We start from the raw sequence: 12,068 nt of genomic DNA, 5'->3' as shown, positions 1-12,068 counted from the left end.
TATCTCTATAGATATCATTTAATATGTATTGCGAGCGTATCTTTATAGATACCTCGCGTAACTGATGACGCTAGCCGTCATCATGGATGACGCTGGGCGTCATCCCTCCTAATGTGAATGCACCCATGTGCACCACATCCACAAGGGTTGGTCACAAATGTGCACCACACCCGAGTGTTGGGTCTAATTACTATTATTTAGTAATTGACCATCCCCTTAAGTACCAAATGTTCTTAATGGGGACTGTGTAACATTAGGGCAACTCTAGCCCGTTACAAAACATGTAAATGAATTCTTATCTCTATCTTATCTGTAACTCTCTCTTTGATTACTCTTACAGCTGCTTAGTCTGCGGAATAAATAGGTATAATGGTCTATACCTATTTATGGATAAGAATTCTGAATATTACTGTAGAAAGTAATATCCTCCAAATATTATCTACCTTTTAGATAATATATTAATTAACAACCTTTGAGTGTTAATTTCATGTAACGATACACCCCGTTACATCTATCTTTTTCCGGTTAATGGAACACTAATTACTAAAGCTTTGCATTGAACCGAAGTTTAGACCCGAACCAATTCCTCCTTCACAAGCAAACCCATGCAGTCGTAATATCGTGCCGATTAAGAAACGAGCTCAGCCTTCGGCTGAGATCGACTCCAGGACTGCATGAAGATGAAATATCTCGCTGAAGCGATCTATACACAAGAATTTTTAGATTCTTGTGTGCGTTTTTGGAGAATCTGAAGACAAAGACCAATAATACGGACTGCCAGCTCTCTGCCGAAACAGACAGAGGCTGGAAAGGAGCAAGGGAGGAAGGAATGGACTTCACCCGCTGAAAACTTCGCAAGCTCGTACGTACTTGCGCACAAACTATTATTGGCGAGGCCAGTAAAAGCTTTGACTTACTGAGAGGTGTTGTTTTTCACGACCACGCTGCCTTCTTATTGGTGCATCGAGACACTCATTCATGGTGCGCAACCGCAAGTCATTATGAGTGGTAACGATTACACGATTGTCGCCGGCAAGGAATGTGTAATAAAGTAATCAATTGCATGGTGTGTATCGGTCTGACGAGAATCGATACAATGTCGAAAATCCTTAAAGGATTGTTGTGGTATAATTTTGAAGTGCCTTGTGAGCATTGTCCACGGTATAGGCTTTTTCAGAGTCATCAAGTAATGTTGACGACAAAAAACTTGAAACTATTGTTGCAACATTGGTCGTTTCGTTACTCTTAATGGGGGAAGCCAGCTGGCGCAAAAGGGCATCAGCGGCGACATTGAGTCGTTCTGGCTTATATTCCACGGAGAAGTAATACTCCACGAAGGAAGGTAACTACCTCGCCGTTTTTGCCAGAGGTTCGAACTACTTAAGGCTGCGCGAAAAGACGCATGGTCATATAAATAATGAACGGTCTATCTCTTAAATACATAGACTCGAAATCTAGCTAGTGTATATTTGATGGAAATGGGGTCCTTCTCATGCATCGGATAATTATGCTCAGCTGGTTGAAGCTGACACGATTGATAGCAGACGATGCGCTCTGCATCGTCTCTATCATATTACATTAACGCATAGCCGGTTGCAAGATTGCTAGTGTCGAAAACCACATGAAATGCCTGTCATAGTCTGCAATCACCAAGACCGCCGATCGCACCAAGCTTTGCTTGATACCTTCAAAAAAACGCTGACAATTAGCATTTCATGGTCACTTTATATATTTTATTATAGTAAAGAAGAATATACACAGTCATTTCGGCATTAGTTGCGCGAGTACTTGTGCAAGTACGCCGCCCAGCCGAATTAATTTAAAGGTCCTGTTTCATCAACTGGGACAGAGTCGGTATTCGCTTTAGTCTTTTTACGCTGATGTGCGCACGTCCTTGAAATAATAGATTTTGAACAGTCCGAGAGTCGCTTAATGTATGCCTTTTGGTTCATCTTGATCACGTGTTCGTCACGCTTGCAGTATATTTTGATCTCCAAGCTTGAGATCCCCGATCTTCTTGATGCTGAACTCTTGCTTTAGTGCACTCTTAATGTCCGTGACGCGCACTCTTCCTGAGACCCTCTTTTCCTCGCTTGCCTTGGATGATTTGAGCACTCTCTTAAAACGTCCCACACGACGTTGGCCTTCATTCCCTTGATTCTTCCTTCCTTGATCATAGCCTTTATCGTTCCGTACGATGCATGACCCAGTCTTCTGTGCCAAAATAATCGCAAGATGACATCAAATTTGTCGCACAATCCAGTTAATGAATTCACAATCGTACTGTTTATAATGTGGCGCGTATTCAATTCCAACTACACGTTCTTTAACGAATATATATGCGCCTGATGCAAGGCGCGCTGTCAACCTTGTTAGAGGCATATCGCGCTCAGCGAACTTGATTCTACAATTCTCTAGCGATTAGCGTCGAATGGGATTGCATGACGCACTAGGGTGCGTAGTGACATATCCTTTGTCATTCCGATTGGCAAGGTGACAGGTGTTATTTCCAGAGGCAGTAACACACAGTAACTGTGCGTTGGAATCAACTTTCGTTAAGAGGCCTGCAAGTTCTCTTGAAATTGCTGGGTCAGCAGGGCGCCCTACCCCTCCCGACTCCGACCGATTTTTGACGGTTAGCCTTTCCGTCGCGATACTGCAATAGAGCCGGATCCGCGTCCTCAGCTATTCTAAGCGGGAGGCCGATCAGTTCGCTCTGTGGATTTTGGCGGGCGCTACACTCATCAGCGTAAGTGCAGTGCCCTGTCTTAATGCATCTTGCAATCGCTTGTACTTTAAAGAGCAAGATATTTCGCTTTCAACATAGCAAAGATCCATTGGTTCCAAAATTCCGAACTCTTGTCGTCTCTGTTGACAAAAGGAAGCTGAGTATACATAAGCCTGTTTTAAGCTGAAGTCCTTATGTTCCGTAATAGAAATACCTTGATCAAGCATCTCAAATTCGAGTTGGAGCAGGTTGGTTTTGACGGGACTATCTGGTAGACCCATGTTGATTACGGAAACCTATGTTTGCTCATAAAGAAGTTTACACGTGATGCAGCTTACAAGGCATCGTGTCACGTAAGCGAAATGTCGCTCACCAGTTTTCAAGCTTGGGAATTCTGCTCGAGCCTTGAATTCGGCACGTGGCGGCTCAAATCTTGTTTGAGCCGAGCGAGCCTTGAATTTTTCAACGTACCAAAACACATAGGGCGTGGGTCGTGAAACTAAACTTAGTGTGTCAATCTGCATGCCTTCGGGTCGCTGCGCGTGCGTCGGCCGGCACTAGTATGTGACTGCTGCTGGCTCAACAGTTCCAACTGTCGAGTACCTTGTTTTCTCTACATCTCTGCGTGCTGAGAGCTTCCTAAAAGCAAGGTTTATTTCTCTTAGGCCGAGTCGAATTAACGTTAGATAAACTTGGCGATAGCCGCATGTTGATCATCTCCTTTTAAAGCGAGCAACATTGTGCTAATCGCTGGCTTGTCTTCGGTCGAACTCATCCGTTCGAACGCTTTTCATTCGAGGTCATAAAGCTTCACGCGTTGCGTGGAAGTCTCCTCGCGTGACAAGAAAGCTCTCTTCTTCATCATCCAACCTCTTATTGTCGGATGCGGTCAAGATCTGCTACCTAGTGTAACGGGGCACTTTCGCTTGTACTGCACTGATAACAATGTAGGCATGGTGCCTTCAAACACCTCACATACACGACGTGCAGAGGAAGATTGTAAATTGCTAAGCGTAGCTTAGCAACAAGGCAAAACTTAGAAGTTCTTAGTTAGGAATAAAATAAAATCGTATTTAATACATTTATGCCGTATGCACTAATACTTTTTTGTTCTGACTTACATACAAAGATATATAGTGAATCGTTGCTGACCGCCCATTCGCGCGTCTAGCAGCCATTGATGGGGTCAATATGATAGCCCATATCAATCAATTGGCAGTACTGTTACGTCTGGTAGGTAATATTGGCAAAATTATCTTTAAGAAAATGTTGTTTATTATTTATTATTTTCCCTCTTATTAATAATAGTAATTATGTAAAGGCTAACCTCGCTGGCAGAGCAACAATAGCACTCGCGAAATCATCGACCTTGTCCTGAAAGATAGCGCGAGGTACGCGCTTGTGACAATTATTACCAAGCAATGCGAATGGTAAAAATTCGATTGTGTAGACAACCTCATGACATTCTGGTAACTTCGATGTGAACAAATCCTTAACGCTGTTAGAGCCTTGATATCCACGCATGATGTTGGGACAATTGAGGCGAGGTCTCTGATGAAGTCGTACCATGACGTTACTTTTGCGGTAGGACTCGTGTCAAAAATGCATCCCAAATGGTTGTACAAGTTGCTCTTTCTTGGACGCTATAAGGAAATCTGACCAAGAATACGTTGGTGATAAGATGGCTTCAATACGTGGCCAAGTACATATAACGTGAAGGGCACAGCTCCTTCACAGAGAGCGCGATTCACAAGCTGTTGAGCAATCGAATAAAGATCAACTGATAACGGATGCACAGCTAGTGCTTCTCTTCCAAGCTCTTAGGTCGGACAAGACGACGTGGAATTTGCAGAAAATATGTTAATGTTCATGAATACAAAAGTTGCAAACATCAAGTCATCATTTCTAATCTATGCTGAGGCTGGGGTAACTCCCGACGCAGCTTTCGTCCAAATGGACCATTTAAAAGCTGATAAGAATAATTTCATACTTCTTTTTTGGCTAAAATACGCTGAAGTGAACGGAAACCATGTGTTGAAATTAATTGGCGATGATCTTATCGGCAACCAAATCTATCGATTTAAGATCTTGGAGCGCTTTGGTCTCATGAATCTCTTGAAAAGTATGATACGCTTAGCGAATGATTCGGAGCGTGGGCAAAAGATTATGAATCTTTAGCGTTTGAATTGATATGCCGGTAGGTGAATCACATTTGTGAAAGATTTGGACGAATGCAAACAGCAGAAAAACATTATGGGCAATCTGGATAAGATACCCCCTCCGACCCCAAACGAGTATTTCGATCAATTAGGAGTTGAGGTTGCTGGTTTAACGAGAAAATATCCAGTGGTTCAACTACAGCAATAACTTTAGACTTACTCGAAGAAATACGAGTGGAGAACATCTAACCACTGACAGCGAAAAGTTATACGACATGTTGTTGGACATCGTGACAGTCCGGCAATCGAAATTCATATTAGCGCGACTGTTTCAAGCTGTCAGTAGAGACCAGGAGCTTTAAGAAGCGGCGAACGGTCTACAAAACGCCGAGAGAAAAGCATTTAGTATAAAACTAGACCAATCTTTTTAGTGATAAATGATACACGTAATTACAATTATATAAGCAAATAACATTATTAAATTTTCACTATACGTACACACCTGCTCGGAAGTTGGGCGCTTAAAATCGAAAAGAGTATGGCAGATCACGTGGAGGTCGTAATTGATGGCGACTCGACAGAAGATGAGGACGAAGTAACTATTGTTACACCAGAGTCGCGTAAGCGTCGATGTCGCTCTAACATACTGCTGGACCAGGATGAAGAAGACGATGACACGAAAACTACGTCCGATTCTGCTCCTCGACTCCAGCAGCAGCTTTCATTAAACACTGACGGCCTGTCCTTAACAAATATGAAGCTACGGCAACCATCCACAATGCCTCGCTCTCGTCGTCACATGCATCAGCTTTCGATCGCGGCAACTGTGGAACTTGGAAAGCGCGGACATGGTCAACAAACTCATGAAACTCATGAAAGAGAAGAGGACGACGTTCGGATCATTCAGCCACCGTCTGGCATCTCAGTAGAAGGAGAGGATCAAAAGCATCAAGATTTCATAATTGAGGTCAGCAACGAAGAGAAAATGAAGCAACGGGACGAACATAACGACTTGAATGGCGATCAAAACAAACAAGAGGTAAGTAGAGTCCCTCAAGACGCATCGGCGTCAAGACGTAGCTCTCGAATCGAATGCAAACGCCAAGAAAAAAGGAGACAGCGTGAAGGTGCTCCGAATTTGAATTCCGCAGTGCCTACCAATTGCCTTGCAAGTTTGCAGAGCTTGGGACCGCATTATAATGGAGACGTTGACGATGATCATGCTAGCGAATCTTCTGATTCGGGTAAGCAAGTTCTGCCTCCTACTAAAAGACGGCAGTCAATACCTCGACTTGGAGAGCGCGATCATCAAGAGAAAGGATGTGTTGATGCAGGAGACGACGTAGACGATTTTATATGTGGTGATGATGAAGTTGAATACATGAACGACGATGAGGAGGCAGTAATTAGTGTCGAGTCGTCGGATGACGATGTGTGTGGAGATGACCCTGTCGAGCTAACGGCCATTCTGGCTGCAAGACGGTCTCGTGAAGTACATGAGTGGTTTGAAATCTATATGGAGTATCTAGAGGAGTGCATAATTGACCCAAACTTTGAAATGGCGATGCGTCACAAGAGATCGAAAGCCAAACATTACCTGTACGACCAATCCATAAGCCGTGTAAGTTACTCTGTGAATTGTTTCGTGCTGGTACCTAATTAGTTTTAAACGTGCCCGCAACAGATTGAACGCAAGTTGTGTTCGTGCCGTGACACTGTGCGCTCTGGTGTCGCTTGGCCCGAAGAGATGGTGGAGGCACTGAAACATGCATCTGTATTCCGTTCAAGCCAAGCTTCTGCTGAGCAAGATTGCGATGCCTGCAATCGTCGCCAACACGTTGCGACCCACCGTATTGAACTTACTGGATATGCCTTCGATGCGACAAAGCTATATAGTGCGCAATGGATGCATTAGTACGTTCGTTATTTTTGTTTCGTATTCATACATCACGGGGGTCATTATAAAAGGAAACTATGTGTAAACCTGTTAGTCTGAAGAAGGCAGTAAAGGAAGCAGCTGCCGTAAACATATCGTTTGAAATGGGTAGCATTTGTCATGCGGTACGTTGTGTGCTACTTAGCTAGTTGCGATTAAAAATTTAGTCGCCGTTAATCAATTGGAATTTAATCATTTTGCTGTCTACAGCGCACGTTGGCTTATTGGCAACTGCTGCATGCGAAGCAGTTTTGGTGCATCTTAATTGATGCGAAGCTACAAAAGTGTGCCGATCGATCTGGACGCATTTCTGATCAGTATCGGGTGGAATTCATTAAGAAGGAATTTGGTCGATACAAAAAACTGGTGAGTCTTGTCGATAATTTCGCCGAAGACTCGAAGCGAATAACTCAATACATGCCGAATGAGTGGAGGAAAGTGACGCGCCGCAACATTGTTAGTAATTTCCTTCCGCTCCCATCACGAGATTTAGATATTCAGTCTCGACGAGGCACGCTAGAATCATTTGTGAATGAGAGCGAGGAAGAGCCAATTGAAGAAGAAGAAGAAATGATGGAACAGATGGAGAGGACTGGGCGAGTAGTTGCTAGCGACAGGAATCATGGCGACCAGACCATAAGCGACAAAGAGGAAGAAAGTGACACGGACACGGTCTCACTTTATCAGACCCCTTGCTCAAAACGAAAGAATGAATTAAATTTTCGAGAAGCGATTCAGGATGAAGTGAAGAAAAAGGAAACGCAAAGTGACGAAGCAAATTGCTTTACGGAAAAAGACAATGATATGTGTTTGGTGTGCGATGCAAGTCCCCGCAATTCTGGTGTCGTTCACGGATTGTACCTTCACGTTTACTGCTGTTACGCGTGTGCGAAACGCCAATATCGTGTAAAAAGTGGCTGCATGGTATGCAATCGGCCAATTGATCAAGTGCTTCGGTTACTTCCACTCACGTATGATGCACGAAAAGCAATTCGAAATCGACCAAAGAAGACATAGATGCTATTTTGTAATGAACGTCACGGCATGATCATGTCTATGCTTAAAATTTAGCTTAATATCTAAAAGCTATGGGTAGGTGCGATGTATTTGCATCTGATGGTAGTCAAACAGATAGAGAACCTGGTTCCGACCTATAAATGGTAAGAATGCTCGTTTAATCGATGGGTGTTTCTCCATAAGATACGTTACGAATGTATCGTATGTGTCAACCGGAGTACCATCTTGACATTGTCGATCTGGAAATTTTCGGCTCATCACACAACAAGGTACTATTGCAAATGGTTTACCAAGCATCAGTGCAGTATTGACAATCGCCTCAGTAGCTTCATCCGGGTGCATTCCGACGAGCATGGAACAATTTGTAAACAGCTCCATGTGAAGCAGTAATGTTTTATCATCGAGGCAGCATAGTAGTTGGGGACTCATTTTGCGACTTTTTGAATTGTCGGCTTTCTTAACCAGCCTGCGATTGTATTTACCGAGTTTCATGGGCCTCTATATCATTTTCTTGCATTAGTGAGCCACATACAGATGATCAAACTAGACCTACAGTACGACGTACCGGGTCAACTAACGTTGTTGGAATGCCTCGCTGAATCCAAAGCTGAATAGGGATATCACCTTTGCCACCAGCGACATCAATTACACCTGTTCCAGCGGCAAGACGAGCCTCGCCCATTGATGCCACAAGCCAGTCGCAAAAAAGGCGGCTACGCTGAACTTTTTCGACTTTAGAATGAGGATCGCTGCTATCACCTGCAAGATGGGCCGCATTTGCACGCTGCTCGAGTCGCTTTGCAATCCACCGCCGTTGATTAGTTTTGAAATTCTCCAATGGTCCGTGCCAAAAGTGACATTGCTCTCCACGCAGGCAATTAGTGCCACCAGATGATGAGAAAAAGTACTTGCAGGTATTAAAGCCGTCAAGAATGACCATATTGGTGTATTTGTTGGTCTTCACGACAGCCACAGACGTTGTAGTTGATTTGAGGTCAGTGTTCATGGTGTAGTTTAACATGTTTTTGTCATGATGCAAACTCCAGAGCTCGTCAACCTGGATTGAGCGCACCACAAAAAGCCACTCCATTGGACGTCCGGGCTCGCGGGGTTTGCGTTGCAAAATACCACAAGCTGTAATTATATCACCAAGGTGCACGTTCCAATTGATCTGGCGGATCGCTGCAAAGTCCAGGACCCCCCCTTCCTTTGCTTGTATCATGAGCTCTAAAAGTCCTAAAAGATGGCCAAATTATCTGTTGGCATTGAATCGCTTTACAAGTTACGCTCGACATACCTCCATCTTTTAGCTGAATGTCGCCAAATACGAGGCCTTTCCTACACCATTTTTAATACAAGAACAATATTGAGAAAAACAGTACTTAAAGAGAAGATGGTGCTTTAAAGATGACATACGACAAGTTTCGCCTTCGAATTAAGCGACCGTGCACTGAAGCGCTTCGCTGGTCGTCGTCGCCATCGAGTGCTGGCAAATCCTTCAGCGACTTGATTTGCGTCTCAGTCATCTACAGTATAATTTATAAGTGGGGCAATCTACATCCAACAAAATTGAGTACATTAAACGTGACGACGTAACCCAACGCCACTTACAGGGCCACGAAACACTAGCCTCACAACACTACACTAATTGTTTATTTGAATAAGTTAGTTTGCATGTTAACTATCTTCACTATCAGTAAGAGTGGGAATCTGTTAATCAACACACATCATGCAACTGATTTATAGTTGGCGGCTCTGGGTATGGCATTTCGTTGCTTCATATTATTTCTAAGCCAATTTTTACATTATTTTTTTCAAGATATGAGAAAATTACAAACAATTTTAGTATTTTTATGTATTTTTTTATGTTTTTAGCTCTGGAAACGCGCTTCTTGAGGTATTTTGATAAAATAATAGTAGTCCCATTTGTTGCGATTTAATTGCCATTAGAATTATATTGAAGGCGCGGGAAAAATCCTGTTTCTCTCAAACCAAAATCTAATACAGTCCTCCTGTGCTAACTTATAGCCTCTTTTTATACGTAGTAGAGGTTACTAGTTATCGGAATAAAGTAGGTTTAAGGTCAGCGAACATACGGTAACCGTCAAACTTATAAGTTATCAGGGTTTATTAGTTTTAGGAAGATATTGTTTTAGAGGGGGATTGTACGCACATTGTTATGGTATCCATTGCTAGTACAGTAAAGTCTCCGTTATTTGGAATCCTCTAATTTAATAAACTCCCTTATTTAATAAAAATTCTGAGTCCCGTTTGCCCCAGGACAAATATTATAAAAACTTTATTTTTATTATTAAGGCCAGAGAATTTTCCGCCGTACAAATATTAAACTACTGCCGGGGGGGCACTACAAAAAAATATCCAGAGTTTGTTGCTTAAGGGTTTTTTGCTGAAGATTTCCCACCTGATCCTGCATCTTCTGAACCATCTTTAAGAACTCCTTTCCAGTCTCCTGCTGCAACCAGAAGTCTTGAGCTCGGCAAGCATCGACCCAGCATTTCGAAGAGGGACGGGTCCTCAATGCTGTAGCGGCCACGTGCTGACATTTGCAGTTGAACGCTCTCGAGAGTCTCGGCCTCTGTCGGAGTGTAGCTCACCTGCTCTTCGTCTAGATTGTTGAGCAGGAAGTCGATGGACATCGGGTTGCGAAAAATATTGAACTTGCTTCTGGAGGTCCGCAACGACTGCCCGCGGGACGTCCACGTTGGCGTTTGCAGCGTTGTCCGTGTCGGAGGTCCGGAGTATGCAGTGCGTAAAACAGTTGCGGATGCACTCAGGCTGCACGGTCTCATCCATGTTGTAGATATCGGCGGCGTTGTACTGGTCCAATTGAGAGCGGATTTCCAGCAGGCACGCATCCAGTGCTTCGACATCGACAGATCCGCTTTCCGTGGAATTTTATAATTTCTGCAACCAACTCATTGAGAATGTGGGTGCATCCTCATCCTTGATGGTAAAATACAGCGTCTTCATGTACGATGCCGCTATCCTGCATCAGGTGTCTGCTGATGTTGACAACGCCCTGATACTCAATAATCCATCGAGCAAGAGCCGCCTCCACCAGCGGGTACGAAACCGCAAGCTGTCGCTTGGAATGGAGGGCTACATCGCTCTTGTCTGCACCCAGCAGGTCTGCAGAACGCTTCAGGACGTTGCTGATTGTCCCTTGGGTGACCGTGACTCCATGCTCCTCCAGCATCCACCGACACAGAGCCTCCTGGGTGAGGCCAGGACGTCTCTGCTTCTCCATACAGATCGCATGGTGGAGAATGTCTGTGAGGGTATGGCCATTGGCAATCATGTTGAACGGGGCACTTGGAAAACGCGTTTTGCAAAATATGGGTTTCCCAGAAAAAAGTGTGTCCGAACAGAGCCTTGAACACGTCGATTACACCTTAATTTCATTTAAATACAGTAGCACCCTTCGCCTTCAACACCCTGACCCAGCTTAACCCTAACTCTGCTATTTAATAATTCCTTATTCAATTAAAATTGGTCGGTCCCAGCCATATTAAATAAGGGAGACTCTTGTGAAATATACTTATAACAAACAATGCATAGCGCCTGCTTGCGCACCGCACAATCGTGTCTTATGACGATTGGCGGGTATAATTTTAAGTTTAATCAAGCAATCAATAGAGCTGATGTCTTATTGCGTTAATATTTACCAACTTTGGTAATATTAGAACTACTTAGTCAAAACTAATACAGATAGTTATTTTGTACTAGTTTTGTTCATTTCTCTCAAAGAAATTATTATTTACGATTCCTCTTATAAGAAATATAATTTATCTAACGAGACACTCCGTTACACACATATACAACACGCTGAATAAAATTTTAAGGGAATGATGGCTGTCTATGATCTGGTAAATAATACTTGGCAAGAATGAGAAGAAGCTGAACAAGAGACACGTGCTGCAGCTTTGGAAGATGGTATTCTCTTCAAAGCTGCAAGAACCAGGAAGGTGGGTCACCGTGCAAATGGTGAGGTAATGTCAAAGGCTCTTTTATTTGAACAAGCCGCATGTAACGGGCACCCTTTGCTAGTACTGTTAACAGTACTAGACAACCTACACTGATTACAGTAAAGATGGGGTGGCTCGGTTACTTCACGTACACGACGTGCAGAGCAAGATTACAGGTAGCTAAGTATTCTTAGCTACCAAAGGTTCGTTCTAAGGCTTTTTAAAGTAGAGAAAAGTAAAAC

General features: G+C 43.4%; 3 protein-coding genes across 3 annotated transcripts; 2 read left to right on the top strand and 1 right to left on the bottom strand.

The window, feature by feature from the left end:
- Positions 1 to 4,597: 4,597 nt before the first annotated feature.
- CCR75_000020 (uncharacterized protein) lies at positions 4,598 to 4,906 on the top strand (the record flags this gene model as incomplete). The annotated part of the gene is made up of 1 exon (XM_067958128.1): positions 4,598 to 4,906. The coding sequence occupies one exon, from the start codon at positions 4,598 to 4,600 to the stop codon at positions 4,904 to 4,906; it is 309 nt and encodes a 102-aa protein (XP_067823093.1).
- Positions 4,907 to 5,425: 519 nt separating this feature from the next.
- On the top strand, positions 5,426 to 9,273 carry CCR75_000019 (uncharacterized protein; the record flags this gene model as incomplete). The annotated part of the gene is made up of 4 exons (XM_067958127.1): positions 5,426 to 6,508; positions 6,572 to 6,801; positions 6,879 to 6,948; positions 7,034 to 9,273. The coding sequence occupies 4 exons, from the start codon at positions 5,426 to 5,428 to the stop codon at positions 7,838 to 7,840; spliced, it is 2,190 nt and encodes a 729-aa protein (XP_067822535.1). The 3' UTR covers positions 7,841 to 9,273.
- CCR75_000018 (uncharacterized protein) lies at positions 7,910 to 9,608 on the bottom strand (the record flags this gene model as incomplete). Its single annotated transcript, XM_067958126.1, has 5 exons — positions 7,910 to 8,338; positions 8,406 to 9,076; positions 9,138 to 9,178; positions 9,257 to 9,366; positions 9,567 to 9,608. 5 exons carry the CDS (start codon positions 9,606 to 9,608, stop codon positions 7,910 to 7,912), a joined length of 1,293 nt encoding a protein of 430 aa, XP_067822534.1.
- Between the last annotated feature and the right edge of the window lie 2,460 nt (positions 9,609 to 12,068).

The sequence above is a fragment of the Bremia lactucae genome, linkage group LG1, assembly GCF_004359215.1.
Source record: "Bremia lactucae strain SF5 linkage group LG1, whole genome shotgun sequence".
Taxonomy (NCBI): domain Eukaryota; phylum Oomycota; class Peronosporomycetes; order Peronosporales; family Peronosporaceae; genus Bremia; species Bremia lactucae.
This window is presented reverse-complemented; position numbering and strand designations above follow the sequence as displayed.